The following is a 17,812-nucleotide window of genomic DNA, read 5'->3' as shown; positions in this document are numbered from 1 at the left end:
GAATTACAAATATTAGTAATAACTATCGTAATAGAAAAGCAATGCCATGTTTTTGCCCAAATATTTCTCCTTGAGTTACTGCCCTGAGATATCTTTTTTATGTTTTTATATCTGCATGATGCTTGTATGTATGTGTGTGTGCGTGTGTATACATACATACATACATATAGCATATCTATTTTAACAAATCTTTTGAGTAATAAATTACCATATTTTCTTATACCAAGTTCCAAATTCCAAATTGCATTCTGACCATAGGGGTAATAAACTCTGCCATAACGTTTACTGTTTGAAATACTAACATTTGTTGAGTACTTACTATATATTACATACTATTGCCTTATATTCATTAGGTTATCTAATTCTTATAACAACCTTATCCTATAATTATCATCATCAATTTTATTTAAGTTTAGAGAGAGAGAGAGAGAGTATGAGCAGGGGAGGGGGCAGAGGGAGAGAGAGATAGAATCTCAATCAGGCTCCACACTCAGCACAGAGCCTGATGCAGGGCTTGATCCCGTGACTCTGGCATCATGACCTGAACCACAATCAAGAGTCAACACTCAAACAACACTCAATTCCTGATCTACCCAGGAGCCCCCATCATCATTTTTTTTTAATTTTTTTTATTTTCTGAGAGAGAGACAGCATGAGCAGGGGAGGGTCAGAGAGAGAGGGAGATACAGAATCTGAAACAGGTTCCAGGCTCTGAGCTAGCTGTTAGCACAGAGCCCAACGCGGGGCTTGAACCCATGAACCGTGAGATCATGACCTGAGCCGAAGTCGGATGCTCAACCAACTGAGCCACCCAGGTGCCCCTCCCTATCATCATTTTTAATGAATTTCCCAAACAGTTAACATAGTTTATCATTCCCAAATAAAACCGCAGAAATTAGATGTTATGCAATGATGGGAAATATGTCTACATATTTACTTCAATATTATAAAACTAGGAACACCAACCTAAGCAGACTTAGGAAAAGATTGAGGAACAAATAAGTGTTGGCAATTATAGTGCCATATCATTCAATTTTTTGTATTTTCAGTTTTACAAATCTTATTTCTTTAAGTCCCAATATATTTCAGTGGAAATCTTTGTAAACTTTATTAGAATTTTGGGCACCTGGGTAGCTCAATCGGGTAGGTCTCCAACTTTAGCTCAGGTCATGATCTCACAGTTCAAGCCCTATACTGGGCTCTGTGCTGACAGCTCAGAGCCTGGAGCCTGCTTCAGATTCTGTGTCTCCCTCTCTCTCTGACCCTCCCTCACTCACACTCTGTCTCTCTCTCTCTCTCTCAAAAATAAATAAACATTTAAAACTTTTTTAAAGAATTTAATTCCTTCCTTAAACAAAGAAAATATACTTTAACTTTTATCTCATAGCATGTAATATTTTTGTGACCACAGTTTCTGACTCACTGAAACACAAAATTTTTTCATCTTTTTTACTGACTTTTCTCTTGTGGATATGTATTCCTACCTTTTATCATATGCCCTGTTTTAATCTCTTGCTTTTCATATGTTCTGTTCCTGGAAATTATATTATCAGTGTTACTAAATTGTTTGTAACTTGAAAATAAATTTGGGGATGTCAGTCAGTTGAGCATCCTGCCCTTGATTTCGGCTCAGGTCATGATCTCATGGTTTGTGGGATTGAAGCCAGTGCTGGATCTGTGCTGACAGCATGGGGCCTTGGAATTCTCGCTCTCCCTCTCTCTCTCTGCCTGTCATGCTCACTCTCTCTGTCTCTCAGAATAGATAAATAAGCTTAAAAAAAAAAAAGATAAGAAAAGAAATTTGATTAAAAGTCTAAGGACCTAAGATGCCTGGCTGGCTTAGTCAGTAGAGTATGCAGCTCTTGATCTCAGTGTTAAGAGTTCAAGCCCCACATTGGGAATAGAGTTTACTTAATTAAAAAAAAAAAGTCTAAGAAGCTTTCCTAAAAGATTGACAAACAGTTATACAAACCTATGTTACAATGTTTATTGAATGTCATGATTGTTTCTAAGATTTCTGTTGATTTAAATTCTCAGTGGGCAGAGACCATTTTGTTCATCATTTTATCATCATTTTATCCCCATGTTTTACTGCAGTTCCGGACAAATAATAGTACCTCAATAAATGTTATCATATTAACTTTAATTACAATCATTTTGTAAATTACTATAATCTTCATGGTTAAAAGTGTTTTTGCCTGTAAAATTTCATTTATTCAACAAATATTTATTAAGCACCTACCGTGTTCTAGGCATTGGTATATCAGAGAAAAAAATCTGTTCAGATGATGTATTATTCCTTCCTTAAATCATTTTTTCTGTTGTTGGTAATTCAGATTATTTCCAGTTTTTAACTGTTAGAAATAATCATATGTTGGGGCTTACAATTTTTTCTTCCATTTGTGTAATGAACCCCCAAAAATGGAATAAGTAGGTCAATAGATATGGACACATTAATGCTCCTAAATTGTTGTAAAATTGTTTCCTATAACGCTTATGTTGTGAATTCACAATTTTGCCAAGGCCCCACTTAGCAGCATTGAATCCTTTTTTTTAATGCCTTAATATATTTTAAATGGTACTTGAGTGGAACACTCTTTTGTCCATCTGTTCTCAAATTGTATTTCTTTGGAGCCTTTGCCAATTTATAACAAAAAATGCTTTTTTCCTCAATTTTTGTGAGTTTTCAGTATACTCAGGTTTCTTTTATTTATAAGATATGATTGATTATAATATGTACACCAACTTAATATCAACTTTTCAGGAGGAAAAAGATTACTACCATAAATATCCATGTCAACTATTAGATAAACCTTACTTCCAAAATTCTTTTTTTTTTTTAGTTTATTGATTTATTTATTTATTTTGAAAGAGAGACAGCATGAGTGGGGGAGGAGCAGAGATAGAGAGGGAGAGAGAGAATCCCAAGCAGGCTCCGCACTGCCAACACAGATCCCAATGCAGGGCTCAAACTTACAAACCATGAGATCATGACCTGAGCCGAAATCCAGAGTCAGGCACTCAACCAAGTAAGCCACTGGGGTGCCCCCTTACTTCCAAAATTCTTAAAATGTTTTTTTACTGTGGTCAAATATACACAATGCGAACTTTACCATTTTAACCATTTTTAGTGTACTATTCAATGGGATTAATACATTCACATTGTTGTGCTGCCAGCACCACCATGCATCCCCAGAACTTTTTCCTGATCCTACACTGAAACTCATTACCCATTAAACAATAATTCCCCATTACCCCTTACCCCCAATCTCTAGCTACCTCTATTCTACTTTCTGTCTCTATGAATTTGCCTATTCTAGATAACTCATATAAGTGGATCATACAACGTGTCCTTTTGTGTCTGACTTATTTCGCTTAGCATAATGTTTTCAAGGTTTATCTATGTGTTGCACATATCATAATTTCATTCCTTTTTAAGAGTAAATAATATTGGGGCGCTTGGGTGGCTCAGTTGGTTGGGTGTCCATCTTCAGCTCAGGTCATGATCTCACCCTTCATGAGTTTGAGCCCCATGTCGGGCTCTGTGTTGACAGCTCAGAGCCTGGAGCCTGCTTCAGATTCTGTGTCTCCATCTCTCTCTGCCCCTCCCCTGCTCGCACTCTGTCTCTCTCTCAAAAATAAATAAACATTTAAAAAAATTTTTTAAAAGATTGAATAATATTTCATTGTATCTATATGGTATATTCATGTATATATGCACACACATGTGTATGTTTATATATGAATGTGTTTATATATGCATATGTGTGTGTGTATATATATAAGTACATAAACACTTTGTTTATACATTCATCTATCAATATTTGTTTCTACCATTTCACTATTATGAATACTGCTTCTATGAGCATAGATATACAAATATCTGTTCAAGTCTGTGCTTTCAATTCTTTGGGTATTTACCTAGAAGTGAAATAGCTGGATTATATGGTAATGCTATGTTTAATTTTTTAAGGAACTGTCATACTGTTTTCATAGTGGCTGTACTATTTTATATTCCCACCACCAATGCAGAACAATTCCAAATTAAAACATCAAACAAGAGACATATAATATTTCAAACATATGAAAAAGTATAGAAAGTAATATAACACAAAACTGTGGATCAAACAGTTGAATTTAACATTTTCTTTTTATTTTTAAGTTTATTCATTTATTTTGAGAGAGAGAGCATGAGCAGGGGAGGGGCAGAGAGAGAGGGAAAGAGAGAGAGAATCCCAAGCAGGCGCCATGCCGTTAGCACAGGAGACTTGATCCCACGATCTGTGAAGTCCTGACCTGAGCTGAAATCAAGAGTTGAATGCTTAACCGACTGAGCCACCCAGACGCTCCTTGAATTTTAATATTTTCTGCACTTCTTTCAGATCGTTGTTAAAAATGGTACCTGTAAAGCTCCCCTGACACTCATTCTCCCTTTCTTTCTTCAAAAATAACCACTATTCTAAAGACGCCTGTGTATTTATCCTTGTGTGTTTGCATACTTTATCTATATATGGATAGAAATATATAGATATAGATCTATAAACATGATAGAGTATTGCCTTATGTTATAAATTTTCAACTGATAGTTTCATAATATATGTGTTCTATTACAATTTGCTTTTTTATTCAAAATTGTTTAATCTTTCAAGCTTTATTAAGGTATAATCTGTAGGGGCGCCTGGGTGGCTCAGTCGGTTAAGCCTCCGACTTCGGCTCAGGTCATGATCTCACAGTTCGTGGGTTTGAGTCAGCTCAGAGCCTGGAGCCTGTTTCAGATTCTGTGTCTCCCTCTCTCTGACCCTCCCTTGCTCACGCTGTCTCTCTTCTCTCTCTCTCAGAAATAAACAATAAGCATTTTTTAAAAAGGTATAATCTGTATACAATAAAATGTACGTACTTTAAGTGCACAGTGTGACGAATTTTGGTAACTGCCACCACCACCTGTAACCACCACATTGACGTATAAAACATTTCCATCAGCCTAAATAAGTTTCCTCCCATCCCGCTGCAGTCGTTCCCTGCCATGCCTCCATCCCCAGGCAACCAGGGATTTACTTTGTCGTTATAGTTTTGCCTTTTCGAGAATGTTATGTAAATGGAGTCATGCAATACAGTTTTGTTTTTTTTTTTACTTTTTTCCTTTTACTTCTTTCACTTAGCATAATGTTTTTGAGATTCATCCATGTTATTGCATGTGTTAATATTTCATTCCTTTTATTTGCTGATTTTGCTGAGTAGTATTCCATAGTGTGGATATGACAGTTTGCTCAGACATTCACCATTTGAGGGACATTAGGGTTGTTCTAATTTTGGACTGTTATGAATACTGCTATGGAAATTTGCATACAAGTCTTTGTGTAGACATACATTTTCATTATTCTTGGGTAAACACGTAGGAATGAAGTTTCTAGGTCATATAGAAAGTTGTTCCAAAGTGTCCGAACTAACATGCTGTTTGGGATTTATGCCTGTTAACTCAAGGAGATGTTCTTCATTTTAACTCTTTTATCCGTTCCTTTAATAAGCCACCATTTGTTTCTTCATTACCCACTTCTTTACTATTACAGATAATATTAAAATGAGCATATTTATAAATTATTTCCTTGGGAACGTATGCAAGAGCTATTCTATGTATAATGGACATTTGGAGTTGGAACCGCTGGGTTCTGGGGTACACTTATCTTCGGCTTTAACAGATTTTGCCATATTGCTTTATAAAATGGTTGGGCACTTAACTTTTAAATCATCTATACTTTCCAAATTACTGCATACTTACATTAGTCCTTTCTACAGAATTTTTCTTGCAAGTAGATATTTCGTTCTTTTTGTTTGTTTGCTGTTTAAGCTTTATTTATTTGAGTAATCTCTCCACCCAACATGGGGCTCAAACTCATGACCAAGAAATCAAGATTTACATTCTCCCCCAACTGAGCTGGGCAGGCGCCCCTGGTTCTTTTTGTATCAGAGTATTTCCCAAGCTTTTTCATACTGTCATCATAAATCTATTTATTTCTTTTAACTATCCTTTCTTTATTTTTAAATAGGAGATTCATATGGGACATTGTGTGAATCTGACTGATGAAGCTGTAGAAGCTGTCCTCACTTGCTGCCCTCAGATACGTATATTACTCTTCCATGGATGCCCTTTAATAACAGGTTAGTATGATAGATTGCTAGATCCTGGCTTCATCATTTAATAACTGTGTGTCCTTGAGTAAATTACTCAACCCATTCCATTATTCAGTTTCCTCATCTGTAAAATGGATATAATACTAGTAAGCTTGGTCATGAAAATTATCTGACAGCACTTTATATGGTGGCTAGCACAGAGTAAGGGCTCAGCAAATGTTAGTCACGATGATGGTGGTACTGGTGATGCTAACTGTTCAATAAATGTTAACTATAGGGTCGCATGGGTGGCTCAGCCGGTTGAACGTCTGACTTCAGTTCAGGTCATGATCTCACAGTTCGTGAGATCGAGCCCCACATTGGGGCTCACCCCAGTGAGCTGACCCCGGTTTAGATTCTTTATCCCCCTCTCTATCTGTCCCTCCCCTGCTCACACTCTTTCTCTCTAAAATAAATACATGGTGGGGCGCCTGGGTGGCTTAGTCGGTTAAGCGTCCGACTTTCGCTTGGGTCATGATCTCGCGGTTCGTGGGTTCGAGCCCCGCGTCGGGCTCTGTGCTGACTGCCAGCTCAGAGCCTGGAGCTTGTTTCAGAGTCTGTGACTCCCTCTCTCTCTGACCCTCCCCTGCTCACGCTGTCTCTCTCTCTCTCTCTCTCTCTCTCCTAGAAATAAATAAAACATTAAAAAATAAATAAATAAATAAAATAAATACATGGTTTTTTTTAAAAATATTTTTAGTGTTAACTATGATGAGGATGATGAGATGGTAGTAGTGTTGATATTAAACATGATGTTTTATGTAGACAAAAAAATTCAAGCTTCTAATATTACATCTATTAAATATGCTAAATGACCTGTTGACTATAATCTCATCAAATTATAGCTATTGAAATTCCGAACAGTGTGGACTCAGACTAATGTGATAGATACTTCACTGAAGGAGAACAAAGTAGTCACAGCCCATTTGGCCTGTGACTGGAAGCCATGATACTGGAGATAAAACACAGCATAGGGAATATAGCCAGTGGTGTTGTATGGTGACAGATGGTGGCTACACTTGTGGTGAGCAGAGCATAATGTATTCAGAACAATTTAGACTCTTAGGCTAATATGATACTTCACTGAAGGAGAGCAAAGTAGTCGCAGCCCATTTGGCTTGTATAAGAGCCTTGATACTACAAATAAAAGCTATAACATAGGGGATTATAACCAATGGTATTTGTGTATGGTGACAGATAGTATGGTAGCTACACTTGTGGTGAGGATAGTATAACATAGAGAGATGTTGAATCACTATGTGGTACACCTGAAACTAATGTCACATTGTGTGTCAACTGTACTCAAGTAAAAAAATTTTTTGGAGAAAAAAGAAAAGGCTACTGACAATAGTAAAATATAAAGATTTTACCTTTAAAAATATTTTATTGCTTATAAAATATAATAGCAGTAATAGTAATATATAGGAATATAAATTTTTAAAGGGCAAAATATCATTGGGTATCATAATTTATATAAAATAATGAATAAACTAATGTTATTGTGAGAAAAAAAAAAAGAAAGAGCCATGATACTATACATGGCCGTGTCTTGCAACCATAGCACCTCAGCCATTTTGCATTACCTCTGCAATGGCCCACATGCCACAGTGTAACCTGGACTTCACTTGTCAGTCAGCACTGATGCCCAGTCCTCCCAGGTCATTTCTCTAATATCAGTCTAAACAGATTTTCTCTAGGTTGAGTTATGATCCTAGAGGTCCTTTTAGCAACCTTCTGTTCTTATGTTTGGATTGTCCATGTAAACCCAGCCTGCAACAAACAGGTTGTATTTGGTATCGGTGACCTCTATAATGAAGACCAAAACTTATTTTTGGCCAAGCCATTTCTCAGAAAATTAAACCCAAAACAGATATCAGGAACCGTTAACAGGAGCGCCTGGGTGACTCGGTTGAGCACCCGACTCTTGATTTTGGCTCAGGTCATGATCCCAGGGTCAGGGGATCAAGTCCCATGACTTGGGACTTCTCTCTCTCTCTGCCCCACTTCCCCACTTACACTTGCACACGCTCTTTCTCTCTCTCTCAAATTAAAAAAAAAAAAAAAAAAAAAGAAAGTGTTAACAGTGCTTACCTCCAGGGAAAGTTGTGAAGGGACAAGAGTAGGAAAAAGCCTATACTATATACCCTTTGTTCCTTTTGAATTTTGTATCATGTGGATGGTTGTATCTATTAAAATTAGTAATAATAATTTAAAGAAAATCACTTAGAAGGGGACCTGGGTGGCTCAGGCAGTTAAGCGTCCGACTTTGGCTCAGGTCATGATCTCACAGTTCGCGGGTTCGAGCCCCACGTTCGGTTCTCTGCTAACAGCTAGCTCAGAGCCTGGAGCCCGTTTCAGATTCTGTGTCTCCCTCTCTCTCTGACCGTCCCCTGCTCATGCTGTCTCTCTCTCTCTCTAACAAATAAATAAAAATATTTTAAAAAAGAAAAAGAAAATCACTTAGAACAAGAAAAACTCATGGAACTGAGTGCAGGGGATTGGTACCTATGTACATTATCCTGAGGGTTGAAAGAAGGCAAACAGGTTCTCTGGTTATCAAATAAGGCAAAAAATTGTATTCTAACAAGTAGGCTCTTATTTTAAGATCAAAGAGACCACAGCATAACAACAATCTTTGACAATCTTTCTAGAATAACAATCTAAATGTGTAAATCTACCCCCTGAGCTATGTGTGCATTTGATCAATATATTGAACAAGCAAGGGGTACTCAAAAGTCACTCGCTTTTCCTCACAAAAACAAATTACAAATTTATTTATTATTTATTACAAATACTACAAATCTACTCTAAAGAGCAGATTTTCCCTACTGCCAGATGAAATCCCACATGCCATTGACTTTTCTTATCATTCTCAGATGGTTAAAATGCCTTGTCATTTCTTATCACTGAAACCTCTCATTTCAGTAACTAAAATGTCTTAGATCCATGCATTACTCCAAACAAGTTCAAGTGAAAGCTTTTGCTCCCCCGGTCGGCTCAGATCTGGCCTGCAGTGCATAAAGGGACATTGTTAGTTCCTCTCTTTTACCAGCCCTCACGTCTCTTCCTTCCCCAGCTTGCCCACCGTGGTTTCTGATCCCACCAATGTTAGTGCAGGGCATGCCTGGGATAAGCAGAAACAGAGGTGCTACTGTGACCAGGTGTCAGCACTCTGGGCCCTGGGAGTGAGCGGATCCGGACTCTCTCAACAGTGGGACACTTCTGAGGTGTTTCCGGGCTCGCTTCCTACCCCCCACCCCCATCACTGCATGTATCTCCTGTCTGCAGTTCTCTTGATTCAAGCCACAGTGCCTCTTCTGGCTAGTAGGTAATGTTTTCTTTCTCTGTCGCCAGGCATCTAGCAATACACCTCAGTCTCTCTCTGTTTCAGGTTTCCTAACTTATCCCAGTTGCATTCATGAGCAAAATTTAAGACAAACCCATGGCATCCCATCTCTGTCCACAGGAAACACATACTTTCAGCAATGAGAGTGCGGGTACTTCCCAACCCAGTCTTCTCTTTAGCTGCATAGACTCACCATAGCCTTTTGTCCTTTAGTTTTCTTAGATATGGGTTTGATATTGGTGTCCTATGTCTCCCAAGCTCCAAGGGATATATTAGACTCACCTACTGATCTCCTTAGAATTTCCTCTCACTAGGCTTGAAGGGAAAAGCAAACACCTCTAGGCTTCTTTCTAGAACTCCAATCACAGCTGTCTTCAAAGAAATCCTTTCTTCAATTCCCTATTCTCTAACCCTTCTCACTTTAATACTCTCATATCTTTGAATGGATGAAGTGCCATTGATTCCAAAATCAGATTTTAGCCAAGCATTTTCAAGTCATGTGTAGGTGATCTGGAATCCCACTAGAAGCAGACAGTAGCTGGTATCTCTAGTCCTAGAACAGTAGCTGTAGTAATTCTATTTTAATCTTCTGTTATATTTGTCTCAGGATAACTTGGCTAAGCAACATGTCATAAAGACAACTGTTGCTCATTTTACCCTCATTATCTCTCTGGTTACTCTTTGGATGCTTTTCTTTGATATTACCCCCAAACTCAGTAACTGGTCATTTCTTAAAAATTAGTTGCAGTGCAGGAAGTGAAAACATATTAATGAAATTTTTATATACTTACATCATAATCCATTGGTCTGTCTTGCATTTGATTAGATCTTTGGTTCTTTTACCCATACATAAGTTAGTAATGTCATGCATCGGCATTTTGGGCAATATTGGTTCTCTTAGTAATATAGATCTTCCAATGTTGACACATTTCATTATACCAAAAAAGTCACATTTGTTAATATCACCATTGGGTAGTTGTCAAGATCATAGTGGCAGCTACAGATTTTCCAAAATTCACTTGGAAGCTAAATTTTGATCATTGCCAACAAACTCTGTCATTTGTTTCCTTTAAACTGACAGGTTCATTTTGCTCGTTTTTAAGAAATAGTCTGAGAAGCACCCAAGTCTGAATAACCTTAGGCTATCAGTCACTCTTTCAAAGAGAAGTGGTGCTCCATGAATAAAGTGACCAGTTTAGCTCACAACCCTCAAAAGATCTGACTGTAGAATCTGCAGACCACACTTTGAGAATCATTGCTTTACAGCAAAAGAACAGTTATCAATTAACTTCGGCATTTGGAGCAGTAACAAATACCCTTTTCAAATCACTTCTTATATTTTCATGTGGCTACTGGAAGTGAAAGTAGACATTAAAATGACAGAAGTTCAAAATACTTGGGATAAAATAACTATAGTTGACCTGGAAGATTGTCTAGGCCAGCATTTACCAACTATATTACTGTTAAGTAAATGAACCAAAGATGACCTCTGTGTTGTCTACTTCTTCACATCCAGTTGGGACTGTTAGTTCAAAAGCCCACCAGCACCGAATCTTCATTTATTCAATGGTTCTAAATACAGGCTTAAAACACAGATCTTGGGGCACATGGATAGCTCAGTTGGATGAGCATCCGACTCTTGATTTCAGCTCAGGTCATGATCCCAAGGTCGAGGGATCGAGCCCCACACTGGGCTCCACAGTCAGTGTGGAGCCTGCTTGGGATTCTCTCTCGCCTTCTGTCCTCTCCCATTCACATTCTCTCTCTCTAAAATAAAAAAAAATAGAGGCACCTGTGTGGTGCATTCAGTTAAGCATCCAACTCTTTTTTTTTTTTTAATGTTTATTTATCTTTGAGAGAAAGAGAGAATATTAGCAGGGAAGAGGCAGAGAGAGAGGGACACACAGAATCTGAAGCAGGCTCCAGGCTCCAAGCTTGTCAGCACAGAGACTGACATGGGACTTGAACTCAGGAATCATTAGATCATGACCTGAGCCAAAGTTGAATGCTTAACTGACTGAGCCACCCAGGTGCTTCAAGCATCCAACTCTTGATCTCAGCTCAGATCATGATTTCACAGTTCGTGAGTTTAAGCCCCACATTGGGTTCTTCACTAATGGCATGGAGCCTCCTTGGGATTCTGTCTCTCCTTCTCTCTGCCCCTCCCCCACTTGTGCTCTCTCATCTCTCTCTCTCTCAAAATAAATAAATAAACTTACATTTAAAAATTTTTTTTTTAATGTTTTTCTGAGAGAGAGACAGCGTGAGCAGGGGAGGGGCAGAGAGAGAGGGAGATACAGAATCTGAAACAGGCTCCAGGCTCTGAGCCAGCCGTCAGCACAGAGCCCGACGCAGGGCTCGAGCCCACAAACCGTGAGATCATGACCTGAGCCAAAGTCGGATGCTTAACTGACTGAGCCACCCAGGCGCCTATAAAACAATTTAAATTAAAAAATAAAATACAATATAATATAAAATACATTTTTTAAAGAAGCATATTTAACCATCTAGAGCCTGCCTGCTTTGCACACCCTGAAAAACGGCATTCAACATCTACCACCATAGGTAAGATGAAACCTAGGGGTGTAAAAGATGCCCTTGCCTTTTGAAGCTCTCTGACCCAGAGACTCCTTATCTTGATGCAGAGCAACACCATGATATCTAATCCTCCTGTCTGGTCCTCTGAGAGTTGCCTCACCTTCCTTCCCTTGTTAGTAGTGCCCTCGCAGACACACTATTGTCTTTGGAAGGTCTCATGTTGTGAGGGACTTCTGCAAGCAAATCTGTCAAAGCACTGCCCAAATACAGCTCGTTGTGTCCTACTGCCATCGTGTGGCCATATCTTTTTCCTTGCTCTGCCCTGAAATCCCTTAAACTTGCTATAGTGGCCTGGGATGGTATGATGTTATAGAAAATATCACAGGTAGGTATAGTGTTGGGACTCAGGGAAGGCCACCCCAAAATATGCCCTGGAGCGTATTTATTATTTTGAATGAAAGTTACTTAAGAGGGGCACCTGGATGGCTCAGTCAGTTAAGTATTTGACTTCAGCTCAGGTCATGATCTCACAGTTCGTGACTGAACCCCTCATCCTGCTCTCTACTATCAGCACAGAGCCCACTTCAGATCTTCTGTCCCCCTCTGTCTCTGCCCCTCTATCCCTCAAACTCTCTCCTCCTCTCTCTCTCTCTGTCAAAAATAAACATTTTTTTAAATAAAAAATAAAGTTACTTAAGAAACAGCCAATGCAAGAACACTCTGACCCTCTTTTGTCTCCAGAAAGGTAGGAAGCAAATTTCCCCGCACCAGGAGATAGAAAGGCATCCTTATCATTGGAGATGGGGAATTCAAGACCTAAGAAGCCTATATAAACCTTATTCTTTTACCTATTTACTACCCCAGCCCAAATTCTGTTTGGAACTCCTTATTAATTCAAGCTCCCAAAGATAAGTTTTCCTTTTCCTATCAGTTCCCCACAAATTTATTGTTTCTCTGTCTAAAAGCTGCCTGTGATGGTCACTTCTTAGGTACCATATCTATGAGACCTCCATACATGCAAATTAAATTTGATTTTCTCCTGTTAATCTATCTCATGTCAATTTAACTCATAAACCGGCCAGAAGAATCTTGAAGGGTAGAGGGAAGTTTTTCTTCTCCAACAATAGCATAGAGCTAAGTGTTTATATGTCCAAAAAGTTTGAGAAACGCAACATACCACTCTAATGAATTTTAATTTATCAAAGACTCTGAGAAACACTATAGCTAAGAATATTATTTAACTTTCTTTATCCAAGCATTTCCCAAAGATTTTTTTGGGTTCCCACAGAACCCTTTCGTGGACCTCAGCTTTCCCTTGTGTCTAATTGTCAGCCATAAAATTGGGAGATCTGGTAATAATGCAAAAGAATTCATACCCCATGGTTTTATTAATAAAGGTTCATAAAGAGAAGAAGCCGAAGCTTCTCAGCTACCCAGATCGTCTCTACTCTTCCCCCTTTCCTGTCAGCACTCCAAACCATTGTATATTTTTGCTACCATCATTGAATGAAAATAAAATGAGGTAATATATTCACTTTATATTTAATTTTTATTTATTTTTTCTCCAAAGAAGTTTTTGGCCTGGTAAATGAAAGTTTTCTTACTTCACATGACACATTATATGATGTTTTCCCTCATGCTTATATATCTGTGTGGTTGCTTATATATGACTATATAAGATAATATGATTTATTTTCCATAAAAACATATGCATATGGGGGCGCCTGGGTGGCTTAGTCGGTTAAGCGTCCGACTTTCGCTTAGGTCATGATCTCGCGGTTCGTGGGTTCGAGCCCCGTGTCGGGCTCTGTGCTGACTGCCAGCTCAGAGCCTGGAGCCTGTTTCAGTCTGTGACTCCCTCTCTCTCTGACCCTCCCCTGCTCACGCTGTCTCTCTCTCTCTCTCTCCTAGAAATAAAGAAAACATTTAAAAAAAAAATTAAAAAAAAAAACATATGCATATGTATGTTCAATTATAATGTTAACCTCACAGTAATCAGACTGCCAAATTGGCAGTTTCTGCTGTATTTTCTCATCGGATTCCCTCAATTAATAGGTTCATCTTCTCTACTATAATTCTTAGTATGTTTAAATTTTCTTAACCTTACAGTCAGACTGTAAACAGAACTCCACATTATAAATTGGGTCTTGACACTTAGAAACCTTCTGATTTTATTCCTGCAAAAGAGAAAAAAAAAAAAACAACTAAGCTATTTAAAATATTGTAAATTATGATTGTTAGAAGGCCACAGGCCAAAGGTAGAGTCACTTGCCTCAGTACAGCAAACTAAGACTTACCTGAAGTTTCAACTTCTCCAGGAGTGAAATTGCAAGCCAATCAGTGTGAGTTTTCTGGTCAGCACCTTTGAGGTAATCTGTCACATGGTCCCTTTATCCCCCAAAGAAAGATAAGATACTCCACCTATTAAGACCCCTTGCCTTTCCCCCTGTGAGCAAGGGAACTTGCCTGAACCAATCCTTTCTTTTCTTTTGCTAATAAGTTCTTGCCCTACTCTTCTTCCTATAAAAATCTTCCATTTTGTACAATTCTTTTTTTTTTTTTTAATGTTTTATTTATTTCTAGGAGAGAGAGAGAGAGAGAGACAGCGTGAGCAGGGGAGGGTCAGAGAGAGAGGGAGACACAGACTCTGAAACAGGCTCCAGGCTCCAAGCTGGCAGTCAGCACAGAGCCCGACACGGGGCTCGAACCCACGAACCGCGAGATCATGACCCAAGCGAAAGTCGGACGCCCAATCGACTAAGCCACCCAGGCGCCCCCCATTTTGTACAATTCTTTAGAACTCCATTCTACTTGCTAGATGGGATGCAGCCTGATTAATGAACCAATTAGTAAAGCCAATAATTTACTTGGTTGAATTTTGTTCTTTCACATAATGTACTTTTTATAGATGTTATGGAGGTAGGAAAATAATTTTACAACTTATTAAACTATTTTTAATTCAATTATGTCTGCAATGATTATCAGTAAGTTCAACTCACACACCTTTACTAATCTACAACAGACATGCATTTCAGTTTCACAGTATTTGCAGGCATGAAGGTTTAGGTTTTAGAAGGACAATAAAACAGTAAGATGGCACTAGATTTATATTTTACACTGAAAGACAGGAAAATCCAACAGGAAATCTGCCACTTTTGATTGAACTGACCCAAATTTTAGTCATATGTGAGGATTAGTTTCACTCTGATTACTATACAAGGAAGTTCTTGACTTCAATTCCTGGATCATAAATATGTCAAGATTTACCACACAGAGCCCAAAACAAAAGTACTTTAAGGGACACCTGTGTGGCTCAGTTGGTTAAACGACCAACTCTTGGTTTCAGCTCAGGTTGTGATTTCCCTGTTCATGAGTTCAAGCCTCTCATCAGGCTCTGTGCTGACAGCTGCCACCTTTGTTCAGCATATTTTTGACAATCATCACCTGATTACATGTACCAGTAGTTCCTTCCTCTTTACTAATGAGTAGTAGCTAATGGTGTGAGTATATTGCACCATGTTTATCCATTCATCTGATGATGGATATCTGGATTGTACATCCGTCAAAAGACAGAAACCAGCCATTTGAACAGGAAAATGTGATATAATTGTTGACTAGTAAAAGGTGGTTAATGATGTAAAAGGGTAAAAGGGGGCACCTGGGTGGCTCAGTCGGTTAAGCGTCCGACTTTGGCTCAGGTCATGATCTTATGGTTTGTGGGTTCGAGCCCCTCGTCTGGCTCTGTGCTGACAGCTAGCTCAGAGCCTGGAGCCTGTTTCAGATTCTGTGTCTCCCTCTCTCTCTGACCTTCCCCTGTTCACGCTGTCTTTCTCTCTCTCAGAAATTTTTTTAAAAACAATTTTTTTAATTAAAAAATATATTTTTTTAAGACCCAAGTGTTTTGCTTCAGAGTTTCCTTTAATTAAAGTTGACTTCTTGCTTAAAGGATAACTCTTTTTTTATTTTGCATTTTACTTTTTCTAAACTCTATATTATTATTTCCTCCTCTCTATTTATTCATCCATTACCAATCCCGCATGACAGAACTTTTTAAAAATATTTGTAAAATGCTTTTATTATTTATTTTTGAGAGAGACAGAGACAGAGATACAGAGTGTGAGCAGGGGAGGCGCAGAGAGAGGGAGACACAGAATCCGAAGCAGGCTCAAGTCTGTCAGCACAGAGCCTGACAGGTGACTCCAACTCCCTAACTGTGAGATCACCTGAGCCAAAGTCTGATGTTTAACCGCTTACCTGCCTGAGCCATCCAAGTGCCCCTGTATGACAGAACTTCTTTATGCCAGACACTAATGAAGCACTTGAAGCATTAGAACTATTGTTTGTAAAAATCTGCCAGCCTCACATTTTTCACTGTGAATTCTACAAAAATACCTAAATTACATTTTCCTTGATCATTTGAAAACATTCGTTAATTTATACTTCCCACAATTTCTTCTTTTTCTTGGTGCTCTGTGTATCTCTTTCAAAACTTTATTATCTACAGTCTCATCTATATTAGTCATAGATTTTGAGAGATGGTAGAAGCTTCCTTAGACTTCATTTATACAACACCCCTGTTTTAAGGATAAGGGAACAGAGAATGAATTTAAGTGGAAATACTTAAAAGTAGAACTAGAAGAAAAAACCTAAGTCACCTGATGCACAGTCTCTAATTTTTCCCCCAACAGAGCAACTCCCTGAGCTGGTGGTGTCAGGTGGCTTAATTGTTACTAGAAAAGGGCGGGAAGTAGGAGAACGACATCAAGCAACAGCAGTGGGATTGGTTTGATGACTTTTTGAGTCTTTTTCAATGTTGTCTTTGTTTTCTAGGGTGGCAGAAGATGCCACCCCAAAATACGCTTCTTTAGGATAAGGACTTGTTTGTTGAGCTGATTGTTTTTGAGAAATAGCAGACAACCAGAGAGCTCTGAATATGAAGAAATTATCCTTTTATTAGAGAAATTTGCATTTGTAAAGAAAATCTCTATCTGTAAAGATCTCCCTCTCTACCCCGGAAACAGAAGGGTAACTCTAAATACAAGAGAATCTTACCAGTGGAGGAGACACCAACCTAAATGTGTAGAGCAAATCCTACCTTTTACTTCTTAGAAGTAACTTTTTCTAGTAACTTCCTATAATTGGCCTGCCCACCCCACCCCAATATCTTTCTTTTGTCTTTGGCTGAAGATGGCATTTAAGGTGGTGACTAGGGCCATCTCAGGGAGCTTACTTATTTTCCGTGGTATCTCTCATGCATAGATGAAATAAGTATACATATTGATAAACTGTTTTTTTCTGGTTAATCTGTCTTTTTATTCAGGAGGATCTCAGCCAAGAACTCAGAAGGATAAAGGGGAAATTGTTTTTCCTCCCCTACAGTTTCTACTGTGTTCTGGCAAGGGATCACTAAATACTTGGAGAATCCAGTTTCTCCATATAGCATAATAAACTCATAGGCATCACGTATTCCTTTTTTTTTTTTTTTTTTTTTTTTACAAATAGTTTATTGTCAAATTAGTTTCTACATAACACTCAGTGCTCATCCCCAAAGTGCCCTCCTTCATGCCCATCCCCCCCTCCCCCCCACATCCATCAGTCCTCAGTTCTTGTCAGCATTCAAGAGTCTCTCATGGTTTGCCTCTCTCCCTTTCCCCCACCATTTCCGCCCTTCTTCTCCCCCTTGGTCCTCCGTCAAGTTCCTCCTAATCCTCCTATACGTGCAAACATATGGTATTTGTCCTTCTCTGCCTGACTTATTTC

At 38.6% G+C, this 17,812-nt stretch overlaps 1 protein-coding gene across 2 annotated transcripts in view; it reads left to right on the top strand.

Moving 5' to 3' along the window:
- The window catches only part of AMN1 (antagonist of mitotic exit network 1 homolog), a 57,961-nt gene that overhangs the window by 34,143 nt on the left and 6,006 nt on the right, over window positions 1-17,812 (top strand). The window contains exons 6-7 of one of the 2 annotated variants that reach the window (XM_039247684.1): window positions 6,045-6,156; window positions 13,450-13,532. In XM_039247684.1, the coding sequence (XP_039103615.1) occupies window positions 6,045-6,156; window positions 13,450-13,457 (120 nt within the window). In that variant the 3' untranslated portion in view covers window positions 13,458-13,532. Of the gene's footprint in view, window positions 1-6,044; window positions 6,157-13,449; window positions 13,533-17,812 lie in introns of those variants that run through there. The other variant, XM_039247683.1, reaches the window with a different exon arrangement.

This window comes from Hyaena hyaena, unplaced genomic scaffold, assembly GCF_003009895.1.
Source record: "Hyaena hyaena isolate Hyena2069 unplaced genomic scaffold, ASM300989v1 scaffold_303, whole genome shotgun sequence".
Classification (NCBI taxonomy): Eukaryota; Metazoa; Chordata; class Mammalia; order Carnivora; family Hyaenidae; genus Hyaena; species Hyaena hyaena.
Note: the sequence above shows the minus strand (reverse complement) of the source record. Positions and strands in the feature narration are given on the sequence as shown.